The sequence below is a fragment of the Poromitra crassiceps genome (genome assembly GCF_964638095.1).
Source record: "Poromitra crassiceps genome assembly, chromosome: 5".
NCBI lineage: Eukaryota > Metazoa > Chordata > Actinopteri > Beryciformes > Melamphaidae > Poromitra > Poromitra crassiceps.
Window position 1 is genome coordinate 60,455,286 of NC_139642.1, and position 22,676 is coordinate 60,477,961.

The 22,676-nt window shown below is 44.4% G+C and overlaps 1 protein-coding gene across 1 annotated transcript; it reads left to right on the forward strand.

Moving 5' to 3' along the window:
• Positions 1–10,231: 10,231 nt before the first annotated feature.
• LOC310777061 (LIM/homeobox protein Lhx1) lies at positions 10,232–21,952 on the forward strand (the record flags this gene model as incomplete). The annotated part of the gene is made up of 5 exons (XM_083637315.1): positions 10,232–10,401; positions 12,253–12,473; positions 14,572–14,855; positions 18,397–18,562; positions 21,576–21,952. 5 exons carry the CDS (start codon positions 10,232–10,234, stop codon positions 21,950–21,952), a joined length of 1,218 nt encoding a protein of 405 aa, XP_083493441.1.
• Positions 21,953–22,676: the final 724 nt, after the last annotated feature.

The window sequence follows — 22,676 nt, forward strand, 5'->3', positions numbered from 1 at the left end:
TATAGCTGTGGTCAGGGTTAGTGCAGCAGCTTTATATAGCTGTGGTCAGGGTTAGTGCAGCAGCTTTATATAGCTGTGGTCAGAGTTAGTGAGTCAGCTTTATATAGCTGTGGTCATTCTGTCAGGGTTAGTGAGTCAGCTTTATATAGCTGTGGTCAGGTCAGAGTTAGTGAGTCAGCTTTATATAGCTGTGGTCAGGTCAGAGTTAGTGCAGCAGCTTTATATAGCTGTGGTCAGGTCAGGGTTAGTGCAGCAGCTTTATATAGCTGTGGTCAGGTCAGGGTTAGTGCAGCAGCTTTATATAGCTGTGGTCAGGTCAGGGTTAGTGCAGCAGCTTTATATAGCTGTGGTCAGGTCAGAGTTAGTGCAGCAGCTTTATATAGCTGTGGTCAGGTCAGGGTTAGTGAGTCAGCTTTATATAGCTGTGGTCAGGTCAGGGTTAGTGAGTCAGCTTTATATAGCTGTGGTCAGGTCAGGGTTAGTGCAGCAGCTTTATATAGCTGTGGTCAGGTCAGGGTTAGTGCAGCAGCTTTATATAGCTGTAGTCAGGACTCACCAATTTGAGTGAAGTTGTGGACCAGTGATGTCATTGAATGTGCATGAATGACATCACTGGTCCACAACTCAAATCAAACTAAATGAATGTGTGCACAACTGTTTTACAATTTTCGGATTATGTGTGAGATCATGTGCAAAATAAATCAGCATCGGTGGAGTTCTCCTTTAAGGTGATATATAGGTTTAGGTTATAATAACAAAAACGTACAGTATAAATGTGACTTACGGTTGAAATGTTGAGTTTGGAAACCCTGGGGATCGAACACGGGCCTCCGGTGTGACAGGCCCAATAGCAGACTCTATGAACTAGTGTCACGTGTATAACATTGATAAGACGTACTGTTTACTTCAAACAGGTGCTAACCCTGGATTGCAGAAACCGACCAGGCCGGGTGGAACCTCAGCAGCATCATCATCATCCTCGTCTTCCTCCAGACCTTGACCACATGACTGTCTCCATGCAAACAGGCATATCGCTCCAACCCCTATGCGTATGTGCCTGCGACTATATGTTCCACTGTGTTATGAAGTAGTAGGCCTATGAGTGTGTGTGCGGGGGGGGGGGGGGGGGCTGAATACATTTCAACCCCCCCGGTGCTCAGGCCCGCGTCGGGGGGCCCCCAGGGCCCCTAAATCCCCGCTGCTCTCCCCTGCAGCCCCCGCTGACGTGCGGCACGCCGGGCCGAGCAGCGCTTTGCCTATGCATTAGCCATCCATTTCCCCCGGCTGACACCTCTCCAACATAAAAGCGTGCGGCAGAGGTAAAATATCTCTCTCCTGGCGAGAATAAAGCTTTGTCTGCCTGCTGATCTATTGGATATAAAAAGAAAGCCGGGCGTTGATGCGGGCTTTACCGTATGCGCCGCGCTGCTTTTGCCGCACACGAAAAGCCAATGAAGATGGATGATGGAGCGCGGCCTGGCTGAGGTGTGTCCCCCACGCAGCATCACTCACTCCTCCTCCTCCTCCTCCTCCTCTGCTCCCTCCTCCGGCTCACAGAGAGCCTGTTTTCACTCCCAGAGGTCTGAGAAGACTGCCTGTCTGCATCCATCAGTGGATGTTGATAATCAGGCTATACAGGGAGACCCGGACTATCAGCTTTGGAGAAGTTCCCTCCAAATCATCCACGGATCAGAGTTGTTCTCTGTCTTCAGATCCATGTTTGATTTCTGTGTGTGTGTGTGTGTGTGTGTGTGTGTGCTTTGGCCCTGGCAGGCAGCCAGAAGACAAGAACAGAACAAATGTAAACTTATTTTTAATTCATATGCAATGCAATAAATGCAAAGTCTCTGTGTAGTGAGCGAGTGAGCAGAAATTGTGTTTGGGCCACCGCTCTGCCTTTTTACCTATGATCGGGCCGAATCTTTCAGCAAGTCGAAAGAGCACCCCTGCATGGTGACCTAACGATTTTTTAATTAAGCAATTAAGGCTGACTAAATGAGCAAAAATGGCTAATTAGTGCAACCAAAAATGATTGAAAAGGGGTCCAGCCCCACGGAGAGCGCCATTTGTTAGCTACTGATGAGCACACCTGAGTAGCTGAGTGGAGTGAACTATATGAAAACTCTCTGGGGGGGGGGGGGGAGAGAGGAGATGCTGCATGCCAACTCTGTGAGCAAGGCCTGACTAAATGGCCAGTGATTGTGTGTAGGCTATTCCACTATAGCTACCTATTAAAAGCCGCTGTCATGGTTTCCCCCTATAGACCAAATCACCGTGACGTCACCATGTAAACAACATTACTTCCGCGTACCACTTGGGGAAGGCGGCAGGTTTAAATTTGCGTGTTGTCAAATAAATGCTGTCAAACTCTCGTTGTTTTCGGCCGACTACTTTCAATTTAAATGTTCAAACGGTTGGTAATGACGCTTGTCCAACGTATCTAGCCTTTCTTCTGTGTTTGTTTTATGTAGTGTTAGCTAGCTAATGACGTTTGTTTACAACTGTCAAACTCGCTGTTTTTTTGCAGACTCGTTACAGACAGAGCTACTGACGCCACGTTAATTTAATTTAACTTCAAGTCTAATCTGGTCTGGTCCAACAGGTAAATTAGCTAGTCTGGTCTCCACTAACATTAGTGAAAGTGTTGTTATGAATGATATTAAACAACAACACAACACGGACGAACCATTTTTGTCTTCTTTGTCTGTTTTTGTTTTCAACACATCAGTTTGTGCCGTCCACCGCCATTATGATGTGTGGACTCCAGGGGTAACCGGAAGTAAATGTAAACATCCCCGCTGATTTGGTCTATACTCATTCAGGCTACGGTGGGCTCTTCCACTTCTTGTGATTGCGCCATTTGAATTTAAGCTCATTTTAGTTGTGACTGCATCAGTAAAGAAAACTATAATAAGTATATAATCAGCAGCAGCAGCAGCAAAGCTACCCATGTAGAGCGAGGGGGGTGCACAGGGTCCTTACTTAGCTCAGCCCAAATTGAAGGTAATGGAAAGGGTTGGGATTCAGGGGCCTTATGCTTGACTTTGCCTAGGGCCCCCAAATCACGGAGTCCGCCACTGTGTGTGTGCGTGTGTGTGCGCGCGCGTGTGCGTGTGTGTGTAGTTTGTGTGTGTGTGTGTGTGATTTACTCTTATTGTGACAGCTCTTTAGATGGGAAGGTTTTAATAGAGAAGGAATGCAGGCCTATTAGGTCAGTGTGCTGCAGGCCTAGCTGCCTGTGCTGCTGTTTATTCCCCTCTCTACAGGGCCAGAGCTGTGATATCCTATTGTAGGCCCCATCTCTCCTCCAACAGTAGGCCTAAACCATATACATAAATATGATGAAATTTGCATATAGAAAAGACAATATAGATATGTGTGGCAAAGCAAACAAAATAAACAAAGCAAGCTTTTTGTGTGCATTGGTATTATGAGATGATTTAAATAAAACACCCATGGCATAATAAGGTCAATGTGAAGCCTCAGTCTTGACATGCTATACACTTTTAACAGATAGGGTTCTATATCACCACCAGGGAAAGGTTCTGCTTCTACCATTATGTTTAACTGATCAATTTTATTTTCCAACAAAGCCCTTTTTGCTCTGGGTTCACCCTTTATGGTGCTGTAAAGAACCATTTAAATGTTCCAAATCAGCAGTATTTCAAGAACCTTTGTAAGGAACGACACTAAGCTTTTTATGTACCGTTTGTTCCCCAGTTTAACAAATCAAGGGCTGACTGAGCCATTATGACTGCACAGCCTGTGCCACTAAACCAAAAATAAATGAATTATATATTTTTATATATATATATATATATATATATATATATATATATATATATATATATATATATATATATATATATATATATATATATATATATATATATATATATATATATATATATAATTTGTTTATTCTAGCAAATCAGATGCTTGTTTGAATAAGGCTTTCACTACCAAATAACCCTTGAAAATGATTTTGGCCTGATTATACACTATAGCTTATATGAGATTTCATCATGTGACCATTTATTCCTCTAAAATAAATAAATCAATAAATAAAAACAGAGGGCTGTGTGAGAGGATGTATTTTAATGCAGCTACAGTATATACAGCCAGGACTCGTGCAGCCCCTATCTGCTGCTCTCCAGCCTGCACCTGCATGGCCGACCCAATCCCCAGAGCACCGGCCACCGGCCGATAATATCTCAAAGGGAGCGGTTATCGCCTCACATTATATTATAATCATTAGTGATCCTAGCCCTTTCACCCCCACTGCAGAATAACGCGGGGTAGCATTAATCTAAACTATAGAGCCTGCAGACCCACTCCTCCATCCCCTCCTGCGCCTCTCTGCATGGCTCAGCCTCATGCAGCACCTTGGCTTTTCACAAGGCTCAGAGACCTTGTTGACCATATTTGGTCCGATATTGGCCTTTGTCTACAGTATATGGCCTGTATGCGTTTTCTGAAAATCGTGTTAAGATTAAATTTAGGCTTCGAAAATAATAAATGTGTTCCTCATTTGTGAAGATTATCTTGCTGAAACTCCCATTCCAATAACAACAACAACAACAATAATAATAATAATAATAATAGTAATAATAATAATACAATTAGGATATGTCAAACAAAGCCAAAGCCATGTCTTTGTCCAGATTCGCCCCTATAGTGTTATAGAATGATGGGGAGGAGGAACCATTGGGACCCCAGACCCATCACACCTAATTAGAAATCATTTATATTATTTCCCTGAAAAACTTGTTGTTGGACGTGGTGTGTGCGTGTGTGTGTGTGTGTGTGTGTGTGTGAGTGAGAGAGAGAGAGCTGTATAGGAAGATGATCTATAAATGCCATTGGATTTCTCTCAGGAAGTGGAGAAAATGTTGACGCAGGTGCACTTGCTGACTTGGCTATAGTTGCTGTGTTGATGGAGAGTTACTGTGTTGCTCAATAATCCCAGGTTGGCTCCAGGCTTCACGTCGGCGTGTATGTTTAGCTGCTGATCCAGAGCAGGAGGCCTCATGTGCTGTGCTCGCAGCCCGGCCTGGCTGCAGGCTGCCCGGCCTGCAGGGTGCACGGCAGCATGGGCCTGGCTGGGTGTGATAATGCTGTGAGGCAAATGATTGACAGGCTGAACAGGGCAGGGCTAGGCTAAGCCCTGCTTTTTTTTTAATGCTGGCCAATTTCCTGTCTTGTTAATTTGTGTTAAATAGAGGAAAAAATGCTTCACGCATCAGAATAAAATATATTGGATAATAGAAAACAAAATATATGGGCATTACACGCTTTTCGTTGTAAAATTCAAATGACGAATTAGCGCGTTGTAATGGACGCTCCTTAAGTGCGTCGATATTTTCAGTATAGCCTATATAGCCTACAGAAGACAAATCATTGCCCCCCGTCGATTTCAGAATGTTAACTGATCGATCTTTCTTTCTTTCTTTCTTTCGATAATAAAATACATCACTTGCTTTGGTATAAGTTAACTCCATTTAGAAATATATATGAACCAGTTTCACTGGAATTGTCGCCTATAGGCTGCTTCTGCTATATCCTTAGAATAAACACAATCATCATGGGCCAGAATGATCAACCAGCTTTTCTTCATCTTTTCTTTAATGAATGCAAGCGTTTTGCCCTTCTTAAAAAAAAGCCTAAATGAGGACCGGATAGGGGGCCGGATAGAGCTGAGCAGCAGACCGGTATAGGTACCCCCCACACACGCACACACACACACACCTCCCTCCGCACCCCGCCCCCACTCCCTCCCTCCCGGGCCGGGTCCCCGGTACACTCAGTTGATCAAAGCTCCGTCAGTCGGGGGTGATATTTCTGTCTTTATTACCGGAGTCACGCTTGTACCTCTCACCTGGCCCGGGTTTAAGGTCACTTAGCCCGGCTTCCAATCCACTGCCTGGACACCGCGCGGGAAAGCGTCTCCTTCCATATAGCCTATAAACTAAAAAAGTGCTTTTTTCAGGTAACAACGATTCTAATCCAGTCCCAAAGTCCCAAGGCCTGCATTCCTACCGGAGTGATGAGTGCCATAGCTTAGTTGTGGTGACTGTGTCTAACTGCCTGGAGGAGAGAGAGAGGAGACAAATAAACGTGTCATGATTAAACAATTAACGGCTGCATGCATCTTCACGGCCTCATTCATTAGCTCAGATTAATTATCTCTGTGTTACCTTCACTGTCTGCACTTCATAAAGGCAACAATCTGCATGGGCTGCTTTATAGCCTATATACTCACCATCCATCCACTCATCTGACTCTGCCTGCCTGCCTGCAGGCGCATTTTGAATTAAAAGTTAAGTCTGTCCAAAATGAAACTTTTGAGGAAGTTAAAGGAAAGCTTACAAAACAAAAGAAAAAAGGTAATAAAAAAAACTCTCTTCTTCGCATCTATTTTATAGGCTTCATAACAGAAGCACTGAACTGGAGATATTCACATTGATTTTTCATTCTCTGCCTTTTCCCCTTTAATAACCAGCAGGCCCGCTGAAAGGCGTCTCATGCTAGACTATTAAAACACATAAAACAAATGTATATATATTTTTTTTATCTATTTTTGATGTTGTTGGTGTTGTTGTTGTTGTAGGATAAATCAGATGTATTGGGACTAACGCTCGTCCCATCAAATCCGTTATGGGGGGGGGGTCAAAGTTTTGTTTTGGCGCTGCGTCAAATTAGAATTTACAACTTCTGGGTCTAGAAAAAACGAAACAAAAGCATACGTGTGAATGGAATATATTGCTAGTGAGGGATTACAGTGGTGAGGTTAAACCATTTTCCCTTTGCATCTAATATGTGTATTTTGCCTGAGGGTGTTGAGAGAGATTTTTAAGCCTATAGCCTATATTTTGATTTCCTTCTATTCGTGGAATAATCTGCCTCTGTGAGCTCTCTCCCTCTCTCTCTCTCTCTCTCTCTCTCCCTCTCTCTCTCTCTCTCTCTCCCTCTCTCTCTCTCTCTCTCTCTCCCCCTCTCTCTCTGTGGCTTATTCTAAACCATGCAGGCAGAGATTATCCCCACACTGACAGACTATCAAGTCATCTCATACATGGAAACAACATCAACTTTGTTGTTTACAGCTGCATTTACAACTTGGCTGTATGGGTTAGCAGCCAGGAGGAGAGAGGAGAGAGAGCGTCCAGGCCCCAGGCTGCTGCTGTATTTTCAGTTCAGCTCAGGAAAAAATAATGGAATTAACGTAATGGTCAACAGGGGAAAGGAAAGGATAGTCTCTATACATTCATGAATGTGCGAAAAGGTCTCTATAACCGTATAATAATAATAATATGTATTATGTATATGTATAACCTATAGGCCTATAACTATAATTATAATTATAGCCTAACGGTTTATCCTGCGTAAATATGGACCGCAGGTGTCATTGACCTCTCTCTCTCTCTCTCACACACACACACTCTCTCTCTCTCCCTCTCTCTCTCTCTCTCTCACACACACACACACACACACTTTCTCTCTCTCGCCCTCTTTTTCTCTCTATCTTGCTCAGCAGATTGAATGCGCTCAGACGCGCCATCCACAAACGGTAAAAAAGGAGAGAAAGATAGAGAGACACCAGGAGGAAAAGGAGTGGAGGGAGAGAGGAGGTGGTGGTGGTGTGAGATCTATTTTCTTCTTTTAGTCTTATCTATTTTTTTCCACCCAATAACACATGTCATCTTGTGGGGCGCTGAGGCGCTCCCCAGACGCCGGGAGGCAGCTGGACGCGGGACGGGCGTTTTGCATGAGAAGTAGCCCATATGCAAGAGCATGCTGGCGGGTTAGTAGGAAATTAATGTTTAAAAAAATCCACTGGGAGCATGTTTTCTGCTCACATTTCAGTGCGTAAGCTAGACTGCATGTGTTGCCTTTTCACTTTCAGAATTGTAAATATCCAACCCTGAAATGCAATGCATTTCTTCAACAACCCCCTCCACCCCCACCTCCAGCGATTATTACATTAATATATGACCTTGCAGTCCACAACAGAACAGTTTAGTCAAATGTTTAAAGATGAAACGTGGATTCCTATAGCGAATGCACATCATCGATGGCGGAATGAAATTTGCTCAACAGGCCTGTATTGTGAACTTTTTTCTTTTCTTCCCAATAAATGAAAATCTAGTGGGCTTAAAAAAATAAAACTTCTGAACATGTATAGAACTTCTAAACATGTAGGCCACCGGCCTATAGGCTACATGATGAGCCACAATTGCATAATGCTACAACTCCAACTTCTACAGTGTCACATCATTAGGATGGGAAGTAGCTAATAGCTCATCTGTTTATGAAGGGGTGTCTAAACGCCCCCCCACTGTGATTAGCCTAGCTCGGGCCAGCTCGGGCTAAGTGGATTGGACTTTCTATAATGAATCGCCCGAGGTGTTTGGCCCGCGAGCTGCGCGACCTGTCAACTTTAGAGCCTTTCTGTCTGCAACATCCCGGCTTCCGTTCCGTCCAGCACACACACACCACAGAGAAGCACAGGCGAGAGGAAAGGCGCTATAGCAACATCACAACACACAGGACGGGCCTAGGGGGGGGATTGGTAAAGGGATAACACTATACGCTAATTTATGAAATGGAAAATGAATGAGAAAGTTCCAGTCGTCACCTCCTCGCCGCCGCAAACATGCCATCATCTCTACACAGTGTCGCTGCGCTCTGGGAGACTTGTAAGGAAAGGCTTGGATGCCTTCTGTCAAGTGCATGCGACAGTTTCAATCCCATAGCCTATCTCACAGCTGTTGAGTGATGTAAATTGATGATTTTTTTTATATATAGGCCTATATACGTTGTGTGTATGTATGGATGTATGTATATATATATATATATATATATATATATATATATATATATATATATATATATATATATATATATATATATATATATATATATATATACCCATGCGTAACTTGCGCGTAATTGTGTGCGTAATTATCTCTGCGTCATTGAGCGGTGTGCGCCATGCGATAGTCAAGCTTCTTTCTCCCGGAGTTGCCACCGCGCATCCACCATCCATATCTACCTGCTCCGAGCTCCTCATGTCCTTCATGCCCAGCAGACATGTTGATCACCGGCTTCTTCATAGACGTGCAGCCCGGCGCGTCTCTTCCTCCACTCCTCGCCTCTCCGCCGCGGCTTCCTCCATTCACAACATATGCCCATATGACAGTTTCAGGGAAATTCTTGACAATCGGGATCTTGAGTGTGGCATAAATAGCCAGGCAGAGCCCTCGCTATATCTGAGCCTTTATGATGGTCGCTGGCTGGCACGGAGAGGGCGCTGATTGGCCGGGCCGCGGCCTGACGTCAGGAGGCTGGGAATAAGGCTAGGGCTGAAGCTTTAGGAGCAGACAGAGTAGTGACTGAGACCCAGCGCATCCTATACACAGGACCCGAGACTGAGGGCACCCCGGCCGGTATTACACAGCGACCTGGACAGCCTGTACATCCACAGAGGAGAGAAGAGGAGAGGAGAAGCGAAGACACTTTTTGTTGCTGTGATTGTGAGATCTTCTGGGTGTTATTTTTGTTTCTCGTTGTGCTGACCAGTGGATACGCGGCCATGTCAAAGTACATTGATTTGTTTCTAGGCACGCTTGTCTTGCTGTGTGACAGTATATTGCCCTGAAACCGTTTCATTACAAGCGCTGCTGGCTGGCACGCGTCCGTCGCTTTTTCTCGACCGATGCGTCACTTCCAAGAGCGACACCGGGACAAGACAAGCTCTGCTCTCCTCATCTGAGCCCATCTCTCTATCTCTCTCCCTCTCCCTCTCCCTCTCCCTCTCCCTCCCTCACTCTCTCTCTCCCTCTCTCTATTTTGGTTTTCCTGACCGGTTTAATTAATCTGCATGCGTGTTTTGCGCGTGGGAGCGGATCCAAAAGGAACTGGTTTTTGGAAGCCTTCTTTTTTTCTTTCTTTTTTTTTTGCTTTCTCCCACAGTCTCCCACCTGAGTGAGAGAGGACGCCTTGGCACCATCGCTGTCCGTCCCCCTCCTGTCTGTCTGTTTGGACGCTGAGCTGTTTACGCACGCAGGGAGAGATCTGTGGTGACAGCTGATCGACCGCCTCTCTGCACACATTGACCCGGGAGCTCCAGGCGAATCACGGGGACCAAATACTCGGGACGAGAGCGGTCAATGCCCGGGTCGCGCTGCTGATTGTGTTTGCCTGCTTCACTGTGGGTTGGCCAGCCAAAGCCATGGTCCACTGCGCCGGCTGCGAGAGGCCCATACTGGACCGCTTCCTCCTCAACGTGCTGGACCGGGCCTGGCACGTCAAGTGCGTGACGTGCTGCGAGTGCAAATGCAATCTAACAGAGAAATGCTTCTCTCGAGAAGGAAAACTGTATTGCAAAAACGATTTCTTTAGGTAAGCTGGGGAAGGCTGGCAGCCAAACTACTCACCACTGCTTTATTTTGTTTTTTATTTTATTTGATTCTGAATATTTGTCTGGTTTGATGTCAGTGCCTGGATTGCAGAGACTGCAGTGAAATGACCCGTTCATGTCACTCAATGAGTAATCAAAATATGAGCAAAAAGCTGCCGCACAGAGATGCTGCTTCTGCCTAAATTGATGGAAAACATTCTGGGGTTTTGGGTTCTGGGGCCAATGTACCCCCCCCCCCCCCCCCCCAATTATATTCTTGGTCTTTTTATCTTAGCTGTCCAGTACGCGTCACGCAGGCCTAAGTGCAAATAGAATACTGCATCTTCTGCGTTATTAACTTATTAACTTTTAAATACGTTTTGTTTATTAACAATCACTCCTCTATTTGGAGGCTAAAGTGCAGGATAAAATAAAATATATATTTATCAAATCTTTAAATAAACTTGGGGGCCGGGGTATGAAAATTATAAAAAAAACAAATATCGGTTGCTGATTGTGCACACGCGGGCACATAGCAAATGCCCGCTATTTTATTTTATTTTATTTTATTTTATTTTATTTTATTTTATTTTATTTTATTTTATTTTATTTTATTTTATTTCATTTTATTTCATTTTATTTTATTCCCAAATTATTATTAAATTCCTAAATAAAATGAATGGCCCGACTTGCCCATGCCTGTAGGCGTGAATTGGGATTCGGAGGCGATAAGCTTTGATTAGGAGGAGTAATTAAAAGCTTGTTAATTTGGATTCTTATGCAAAACAAGCGGGCAGCAACATTAAGCGCGTGGGCACTCGCTCTCAGCTGGGGGGAATGTGGAAGGAGATCGAGGAAATCACACTTTCTTCCTTTCTTTTTTTTTTACTGCGTCCAAGCTGCCGGGGAGCAGGCAGGATCAAACCCGGGCCAGAGGAGCGCAGCGCCGGGTGTGTTTGCTCAAGCCGACTGGGGAGGACGTGATAAGTGGATTTGAATAGTAAACTAGTTTAAAAGATCAAGTCGCAGACAATGCAATCACAGACTCACAGTCAACATGCAGTGCACACTCCCAATACACATTATTTACCGTTAGGGCGTTCATTTCCACTCTCTAAGTGTATTGCGTTAAAAAGGACAAATAACTGCTCCCAACATGTGCGGGTAATGAGTTTGCGTCAAGGCGGATTTCTTTATCTAGTCTACAAAGACAAAAAGACCCGGTGGGTCAACGAGGTTTGGAATGAAATCACCAGATTTGATAGGCCTATCCAAGGTTACGCAGTGAGTGTTGGACAATAGAATACATAGAACAAAACACAAATCTTAATATCTATATAGGAACATATTTCCTCCATTTAAATTAGCCCTATACTTGTTTCCCCAAAAAAGAAATTTAGTCCAAATGTTTAAAAATATGATTCAATGTTTAGATGCTTCCAAAATGGTTACCCAATAGCTTATGATAAAGTCTAGTCTCAGTCCAAATATTCTCTTATCTAGAATTTAGTCTCGATTTTGTTTCCCCCAAAATGTGCGTTTATGTAGATTCGAGTCTCCAAGCGTTTTTTTGTTTTCCAAAATGTCAGTTTGTCTTGAGTTTAGTCTCCATGCACCATATGACCCCCCTCCCCAAAATATGAATTTGATAGCTATCTAATTCCTCAATGCGTTTCCCACCTAAATGTGATTTTAGTCTCCTCTCCAAATGTATTTTTATCCCCACCATGTCTTCAAACCATATTCTAGAATCCCGTTCATTTCTCTCGCCGCCAAAACATTGCTGTGATTTTGCTATTACGCTATTATAACCAATCGCCATAATAACGTCCCCATGTGTCTCTGTCCTGCAGGCGGTTCGGCACCAAGTGCGCGGGGTGCTCGCAGGGCATCTCCCCTAACGACCTGGTGCGACGTGCGCGCAGCAAAGTGTTCCACCTCAACTGCTTTACGTGCATGATGTGCAACAAGCAGCTGTCCACAGGAGAGGAGCTCTACGTCATCGACGACAACAAGTTCGTCTGCAAAGAAGATTATAACACCGCGAGCGTCAAGGACGGCAGCCTGCTCTCAGGTACGAGCCTATACCGGGCGGGAACGTGCCATTATAGACCCATTTCACAGCAATCGTTTTGAGGTGGTAAAGCAAGTGAGTAAAGCAGGTGTAATAATACCATTCCATTCCATAGGTGTTGCAGTGCCACGATGGCCCTCATTAATGTTATTGGTTAGACCTGCTTTAGGCTACTCCCTGCGTTACCACCACATCAAAACGGTTGCTGTGAAATGGCCAATAACGCGGGCTCGACCGTGATGGATGTGACGCTGCTTGCGCCAGCACGGGTTCATCATTTCACCGAGCTGGGCTGAGAATTACGCACAGACACGGCCTGTTGTCCAGAGCGAGTTAGACGGCTGTGTCTTGATATTTCAATGATAAGAGAATGCTCTGTTTCCTTAGAACAGATTCTCAACCCTTTTCATATATAGGACCCCTAATTTAGTCAATATATGGCCCACATTTGAAATAGCCTTTTTTTTCTAGCGGGCCCAAATCTCAGACTATTTTTATTGTTAAATATGATTTTGTCCAGAATTCCATTATCTACAGTATAGTGACAGAATGATCCACACAGTCATTCTGTTACATTGATTGTGTTAACTTCTTGCCAATTCATAAGGAATGCGCTATTTCAGCGGTTATCAACGTCGAGTCCTGAGACCAGAGGGGTCCTTCAAGGGGTTCCAGGGGTCCAAAGCAAATTGATGAATTTGTTAAACATCAAGACATTCATGCAATTAGATAATGCAGAAGAATGATTTCGACCATAGTTTCACGTTTCTAAAATACAACTATGGCATTCTGGACAAAATATGCTGATAAAAAATATTCTCAAATTTGGGATTGAGACAATATTTTTAGACAAAATCTCATGCGATTTTTAGACAAAATCTCATGCGTAATAAATGAGGGGTCCTCCATATAGGAAAAAGGTTGACAATCACTGCTCTATTTCCTTTGGGGGGGGGGGGTATATGGTGAGGATTGTTCCCCCATTTAGGCCTGTGATGTAAAATCCCTCCTGAATTACTGAGATATTTACGCAGACAGGTTTGCTTTGCCAGCCCAGTCTCTTAGAAAGATGTGAAATAGAAACGTTTATCCACGGCCTAAAAACGTTTCTATTTCACAACCTCTCCCACCCCCCACACCTAACCCAGACCCTAACCCTAAACCTAACCTCTCCCACCCCCCACCCCCCCCCCCCACCTAAACCTTACCTCTCCCACCCCTCTAAAAAAAAACTCCCACCCCTGTATAAACTCCAATTTAAAAAACACACACATTTCCATTTAACAATTTTAGAGCCAAAATTGGGAAATAGAAACGTTTTTGGCTGTGGACCAACGTTTCTATGTCACATTTTTCTAAGAGACTGTTGGCTTTGCTGCTCCTCATCTACAACTTTCAGGCAGGCAGGGTAGAGCCACCTCAAATCAGTTTATCCCATCTGTATAGGCCCAAATCAATGCATATACTGCATGTAAGGCTGTAGTGAAAAAACAGATATTAGCACTGACATTGTGGGTGATTTCCCTGATATTGGTGGTCATTTGTGTTATGATATAGTCTGGAGGTCATAGTTCACCCATAGTTTATTCCCCACTGCAGATAGATGTAGATAGAGTGATATGTGCGTTGCTGAGAACAGGATGGATTTGTACTCATATTGGTGCTTGTTTGCCTTATGATGAGGTCATATTGTAGTTTATTATTGACCACATCACTGCAATACACGTATACTAGAAATGTAACGATATAAAAATGTTGGCGGGTACTATAACCAATATAGGAACATTGCTGTTATGGCCGATAACCAATATTTACCAATGTCGATATGATCAAAAACAAGTTTCAATGATGATCAAATTGAAAAACACATGTACATCTGTGAATTTGACGTGAAGTAATGTATATTTTATTTGCAAAACATTTGGAAAAGCCACAGATTTACTGAATTGTTTCCCATCAATATGAAAATTTTGAACAATACCAATATGGCTGTTATTTTCCTCATCGGACGATACCATTATGATTGCCCCTATATTGTACATCCCTAATGTAAACATAGCTTATTCCCGCTCTCATGTGATGTCCCACCTCTCCACAGTAACGGCGTGCAGTGACCCGAGCCTATCGCCCGACTCTCAAGACCAGCTGCAGGACGAGGTGGCCCTAAAGGACTCGGACATAGCCAATCTGTCGGACAAGGAGGCGGGAAATAACGAGAATGACGACCAGAACCTGGGCGGGAAGCGGCGCGGCCCGCGTACCACCATCAAGGCCAAGCAGCTGGAGACGCTGAAGGCGGCTTTCGCTGCGACGCCCAAACCCACCAGACACATCAGGGAGCAGCTGGCGCAGGAGACCGGACTCAACATGAGAGTCATCCAGGTATTTTGGCTTGATGTTGTTTTCAAATTGGGTTCCAGAGACCCCCAGGGGTGCTTGCTGGTAGTGGAGGTGGTTCCAGAGACCCCCAGGGGTGCTTGCTGGTAGTGGAGGTGGTGTGTGTATTTGTGGGGGGGGGGGGGGGGGGGGGGGGTTGTTCCATGGCGTGCAACAGGACTGCAACGATAACGCTTATTTTCATTGTCGATTAATCTGTCGATTATTTTCTCAATTAATCGATTAGTTGTTTGGTCTATAAAATGTCAGAAAATGGTGAAAAATGTCGATCAGTAGCTATTTCCCAAGGCCCAAGATGACATCCACAAATGTCTTGTTTTGTCCACAACCCAAAGATATTCAGTATGTCATAGAAGAGTATACAGAAACCAGGAAATATTCACATTGAAGTAGCTGGAATCGGAGAATTTTGACTTTTTTTCCCCTTAAAAAATCATACTCTAAACGATTAGATTACAGTTGTCGATTAATTGCAGCTTTAGGGTGCAGCCACCACAAAAATTAGGAATAGTCCAATTGATGGGGGGGGGGGGGGGGGGGGGGGTATTCATAACATGTCCATAAGTATGGGGGGTGGGGGTACTTCTGCAGTGGTTCTCACACTGGAGTCAGATGGAGTCTACTCCCCATGGAGCCCCCGTCAATACTGCCAATAGTGCCAATATGTGGTTTCACTGTGACTTACTTTATTTGTCATTCGTCTAATAACATGATGTCCAGTCTGCATCCCATATTCATCATGCAGGGAAGGAGTCATAGTTATCGTATAGCAGAGATTCTTAAAGAGGTCCATCATGTTTTGAGGTCGGAGGTCCTGATGAGTGTGTGTGTGTGTGTGTGTGGGGGGGGGGGGTAGTTACCTATACAAAAATGAATAGTTTCAATTTCAGTATATGATTCAATAGTGGTGCCAGACTCCCATAACATCACGTCCAAGATGCAAGTTTATCATCTGCAATCACCTGTCAAAAAAGAGAGATAATTTCACCATTGAATTCACAGGTCTCATATGTTTGTGGTTATTAAAACATAAATAAATAAATAAATAAATAAATAAATAAATTTGGGTCATGGGACTCCTTGAGGTGGCTCCAGGTTGTCCTCAGCAAAATGAAGAATAGCTTAATTCCACTTATTCTAATTATCTCTCTCTCTCTCTCTCTCTCTCTCTCTCTCTCTCTCAAAATAGAGAGAATAGCCTACAAGAATGACTCAGAATCATACATTTAATAAATTGCACATGTCCTACGGTTCCATAGCCTAGGCCTACTAAATCAACAGCTCAAATCTCCCCATATGGGTCTAAATCGGATCAAATGCTCGGCTGGCTCTGATGTTTCTGCAGCGAGAGAGAGAAAGGGTTGAGGACGCCAGTTGAAATGGGATTCAGGGGGCACTTATGGGTTGAGGAGGTGGCTCCACAACGCGCCTTGTTATTTCGGGTGTTACGCACTAATTAAAAGGTGTGATGTAGCAGCTTATATTTTATGGAAATGTGTCGCTGACACGCTGCCAGGCTGCAGGCTCAGGCCCGGGGAGCAGCTCCACCTCTCGGCTTGCTCTCTCGCATCCTCCCGCTCTCTTAAAAGGAGGGGGTCCTTTCTTTCCCTCGGTCACATTGAATTCATTAAGCGAAAGATTGGCCGTGCCGTGAGAGGTTTATTTGGAAACGGGTAATTTATATGGGTATTTTTGATTCTTGGCGCGGGGGACCGGGCAAACACGCCAACTGGCTGGGCCGCGGTGCTGCTGGGAGCGCTGGGAGCCGCTGGGAGTGCTGGCACAGCGCTGCCATCACGTTTTGCGACCACATTTAGCCATGCTGTGACCGCGGCCAGCCAAGCGGAAAGGCACAAAGCTGTTTCAGGGGTCTTCACATTGTCTCTGGATCTGCTCTGAATTACAGCAGGGCGCTGTGAAGTTAAACAAGGGCCATGCACACAAACACATGGCAAAACATCTAGCATCACTTTACTTACCATTGTTCCATTATTCTTGTCATTCATATAATAATAGGCTATAGCCTACTACTAATAATAATAACAACAATAATAATAACAACAATAATAACAACAACAATAATAATAATAATAATAACAATAAAAACAACAACAACAACAATAATAATAATAATAACAACAACAACAACGAGGATTTTATTTTTATTATTATTATTATTATTATTATTATTATTATTATTATTATTATTATTATTATTATTGGAAGTCGGCCTATTTTACGTTTCCTTTTCGCAAATTGCATCCATTTCCAAAGTATTAGTAGGCTATTGTGGTTTTGTGCATGAATGTAGGCTATAGTAATTATTGTCATGTCATTGCATAATACAAGGGAATTTAGGCCTACGCCCAGGGAAAAAAGGCTCAATTTGGGTGCAGGTCTAAAAAATAATGGTTGGAAATAGTTTTGCATTTTCATTTTGATGATAGATTTTTACAGTTGTTATTTTATGTCTGGGCGTCGGGGAAAGGCAGAGCGTAATTAAAGGCGGGCAGCCTATTATGAGGAAATGATAACCTCCACCGGCCCGCTAATATCTCGGTAACAACCCTCCTATTAAGTATTAATGTGAGCTTTTAACTGGTCGCCGCTGCAGCCTGCAGTGCGAGTAAATGGAGGGTTAAAAGATCATTAGGGAGGGAGGTTAGATCTCACTCTCCTCATCATTATCATTAGACCTGCGCAATGCTGGCACCAAGCGCAGGGCCTGCGCCTTTTATACCGCACCGCCCGGGTCATCTGCCGCAAGGAAACACGCGCGCACGCACACACGCACGCATGTACACGGGCGCGGGCGCGCGCGCGCACGCACACACACACACACACACACACACACACACACACACACACGAGAGAGAGAGAGAGAGAGATGTTCCCAATGCGTAATTTGCGCGTAAAAGGAGAGAAAGAGAGAGGGAGAGAGAGAAATGGAAAGACAGAGAGAGAGAGAGAGAGAGACAGAGAGAGAGACAGAGAGAGAGAGAGAGATCGCTTGTTTACTCGAATAACAAAGCTGTAGGAGCAAAGCCAACGTGGTCCAGGTGCCAGGATCAATTTAACACCCAATTAGACTGTCTCTATATGGGGGGTACATTTACATAGCTGCTTTAGCTACCCACAAAAAAAGTCCCAGGCTATAAGCCGATTTTTACAAGATGACCGACCTGCCTAAAATTGTTGCTCTATCTCTGATTGATTGATTGATTTAGGTTATGTATTTATGTACTGTATTTATTTACATAGCCTAGGCTACCGCAGAAAAACAACCAACCTCACGCCTCTGACTGCAGCCCTTCAGCCACGACCACGAGCTGAAAAATCTCCCGCACATGCGTTCAAAATGGCGACAGCCTGAGCCTTGCATGTTTTCAGTGACAAGATCTGACCTGCTCTGTGTGTGTGTGTGTGTGTGTGTGTGTGTGTGTGTGTGTGTGTGTGTGTGTGTGTGTGTGTGTGTGCGTGTGCGTGTGCGTGTGCGTGTGTGTGCGGGTGCGTGTGCGTGTGTCAGGTGTGGTTCCAGAACCGGCGGTCCAAAGAGCGGCGCATGAAGCAGCTGAGCGCACTGGGCGCACGGCGGCACGCGTTCTTCCGCAGCCCGCGGCGCATGAGGACGCTGGTGGACCGCCTGGAACCCGGGGAGCTGATCCCCAACGGACCCTTCTCCTACTACGGAGGTATGTGGCTTTTAATGATGTAGGCCTGGCCTATGCAGTAGCAGCCGTTATATGGGTTTCAGTCGTGGTGGAGTAGCCATACTTCGATCTTTGACTGAAGTTTTCTGAAATTGTAATAAATATGCAAATGAGGCATTGTCTACTTCAATATGCGCTAATTTGCATACATTTCCAGAATAGAAATCTGAACATTGGATGAAGCTTGGTTCAAAATTCTTTTTTTTCTTCATTTTGTTGACATATTAGAGCCAAAGGGTTTTACTGAGGGAATTTTGAATATCTCTTTTTATGACTTATAAATACTGTCAAATGTCATTAAATAAATTTATTTTCGCCATGTTTTTAGGAATAAAATGTTATATGATAGGCCTATATGACCAAACAAAAAACAAAAAACAAAAGCTTCAGAATATAGATATAAATAAAACTGGAAAGTTCGGTGTGCTAAAGTGTTGATTTCATGTCTTGCCATAAGCAATACCACAATGTAACTTTGTAAAAGTCCTGCATTAAAAATCGTACTTAAGTCAAATACAAGATTATTAACATCAAAATGTAAAGTAGCAAAAGTATGCTACTCATTATGCAGAATCCCCCATTTCAGAACCATCTATCATGTGCTATAATCATTGATGCATTCATGTGTTCATCAATTTAATGTTGCAGCTGGTGAGGGTGGAGCTAATTTCAATGACTTGATAGGCTCGTGCTATATCATCATTTATTGGTTCTTTATAGTTCTTTATTGATATACTGCTGGGTAGCTTAACCTATATAATAATTTATTAGTTCTTTATGCTAGTTCTTTATATTTTATAATCTGTATTAATCATCTAAATCTGCAAAGCAATTGTAACTAAAGTTGTCAAATGTATAGTAAAAAAAAGAACAATATTTCCCACTGAAATCTAGTAGTAGAAGTTAGCAGGTAATGGAAATAATCAAGTTAAGTACAAGTGGCTCTAAATTGCCCTTATAGACGGTTTTAACTTGACAACAAAAACATTCTAAATTGAACCCCCGCTCACTTCCTGTTGCAGTGTTTGCTATGGACATAAAAGAAAATAAAACATTCAAGTGCAGGACTGACCATTCTGTGAAAGCCGTCTATACAGCTGAGCGGCGAAAACAAAAGTAACGATGTCGAGTGAATATTTCTGCAGTTTGCCGAATGCTGAGAAAAAGGAAGTGCTGTGGGGTTGCGCTCTGGTGAAAACCGTCTATAGTAGCCACCTTTTTTACCTTTATTTATTCAGGGGAGTCTCACTGAGAGCAATGCTCTCTTTTTCAGGAGCGCCCTGTTCACATTCACACACACACATTCCTACCTGGAAGCTGACCAGTACAACCACAGTCTGATCTGCTGGCTACTGGAGCAGCTCCACTGGAACAGTTGGGGTTAAGGGCCTTGCTCAAGGGCACCTTAGTATGAGGGAGGGGCAAGCGCTGCCTTTTCACTTTCCCCACCCAGATTTATCCTGCTGGTCCATTGAACCAACAACCTTCCGGGTCACAAGCTCGCTTCTCTAACCTTAGGCCACCACTAACTGCCCCGCAGTACTCGAGTAAATGCACTAGTTACATTCCACCACTGGTATTTATGAATTACCTCACGTTGTCTGATAAGTGGATACATGAAATTATTATTTGTTCCTCTTTCAGAATGACTTGTGGTAGATTCTCATATCCCACATAATAGGCTAGCACATTATGTTCACTGAAAGACTGCAATGCTCATAATTTATATGAATACATTTTATGTAACATTTGTTTAAATTGTTGGTTTCATATGTTTCTGGATATTATGTCCCTTTACTCAGTTTCACCTTAGTTTATGTTATTATCATGCATACAGATTTTTAATAAATGACTGCCATTGATCAGTCATTTATTGATATAGGCTACTTTGTAACACTGATAATTGTATTCTTTTGTCCTGATTGTTATACTATCTCAATAATTCACCAAATTCTCCGGTCAAACACACCCTCTGGAGACCATGGAGGTGCCTAGCTCTCGGGCAAAAACAGCCTGGCAACTTGGCCATCTCAACAGTCCTTTATACCATTTATTGTTATACCGTTATTGTTATGTTATTAATCATTGTTATATGTCATTTACCATTGTTATGTTATTGACTATTGTTATATGTGATAGATTATGGTGAACAGTAACAGTGATCCTGACCTGAGAGTCTCCATAGTCTGCAGTGTGGACTCTCCAGTCCAGCAGACGCGTCAGATTGTTAGCTAGCTAATAATAGCATCAGCTAACCATCTGTAAACACATGTAATTTGTGCACTAGCTAACATATCTAGTAGAAAGAGCCCCCCCTTCATCAGCAGCATAGGTGTTGAAGAAGCAATAAAACAATTTGAGCTATAGGTGTGTGTTCACTATATAACAAGGCAATGCCGCAGAAAGATGCACACTTTTGTCTCTGCAATTATTTATTTGTTTCTGCCCGGGCTCCGCCTCTCGCCCTGCTTTCCCTCACCTCTCCCGTGGGCCTTTTTTTGGTGTTTGGCTCTGAGCCAGCCAGTTAAATGTAGTTTCAAATGTGAGACTGTGATTTGATATCTCTCTCTCTCTCTCTCTCTCTCGCCTTTGAAACAACGCTTTGAAATATCTGCACTGATAATTTTCAGAGGGTTTCCATTTGTGCCGTGTGCTTTTGTCCCTTTCCGCCGAGGCAAAAGTCTAATAATATTCTGCTGAAATGAAAAAATGGGTCTCAGTAGGTAGAATCGCTGATGAAATGGCCTCCATTTTAATTAATTTTGTGGCGACGTTGTTCTCCCCACCCAATTGCGGTTTTGATTTAAGTGTAACGCGCTCTGTGACTAATGTAGCACGGCGAGGGTCTCTCTCGCTCTCTAATACAAATCAAGCTATGTATATTCAATGAATTCCTCAATATCTCTGAAATTATTTCCAGCGCGGCGGCCATTGTTCTCAGCACTCACATCAAGCTACCCCCCCCCCCCCCTCTCTCTCTCTCGGATCTCTGCAGACTATCAAAGCGAATACTACCCAGGAGGGAGCTACGACTTCTTCCCCCAGGGGCCTCCGTCGTCGCAGGCCCAGACGCCGGTGGACCTCCCCTTCGTGCCCTCCTCGGGCCCCACGGGCACCCCCCTCGGAGGCATGGACCACCCGCTGCCCGGGCACCACCCCTCCAGCGAGGTGCAGCGCTTCTCCGACATCATGTCCCACCACCCGGGCGACTCCCCCAGCCCGGAGCCGGGCATCCCGGGGCCCATGCACGGCATCCCGTCCGAGGTGTTCGGCCCCAGCCCCCCCTTTACCTCACTGTCGCTGAACGGCAGCGGATACAGCAGCCACCTGTCCCACGCGCCCTCGGAAATGAACGAGGGCACCGTGTGGTAGCTACGGCAGAGCGGACTCCACCGATGGGAGATACTGTAGCGGAGGAGGGTGGTGGTGGTGGGGTACGGGGGTGGAGTTGACGGGGGTGGGGGGGTCGAGAACGTGGCCGTGGGGGAACTCCATCGAATCATGATTTTTTTGGGGGGGTCTCATTTTATATTTATTTATTTATTTTCTCATTTTTGATTCCCCCCCTCCCCCTTTTCGTTGTGGGGAAAGCATATTCGGCATTCAAAACAAAATGTGGATAGTGTGATTCTGAAAAAAAAAAGAACATTTTCCGTCTGTATTGTGTTTTGGTGTTTTTTCAGATTGCTTCTTTCGCCCTCCCCCTCCCCCGCTACACCCCCCCCCCCCCCCCGAATCCCAAACTGGACTTTGTTGTGGCGTATACAAAAATAAAAAATAAAGAAATAAAAGACTGGGCAAGACTGCTGAACCGAAGGCCCACCCCTGCCCTCGGGGCACCCCCCCCCCCCCCCCCCCCCCCCCGGTGGTGGGGGTGGGAAGTGCGGGGAGGGGCACCCTGCCCTGGACGGCTGTGACCCCTCCTGACTCCTGTCAATGGCTCTAGCATAGCGACCAAACCTCCAGTTGTCGGAGGGGGAAACAACCCTTTTGAAATCTCCTATAGTCTGTCCCCAACACGAAAACATCGTTAGCTATTGTCAAAGACTTCAACAGCTTTACACACACAGAGAGAGAGAGAGAGAGAGAGAGAGCG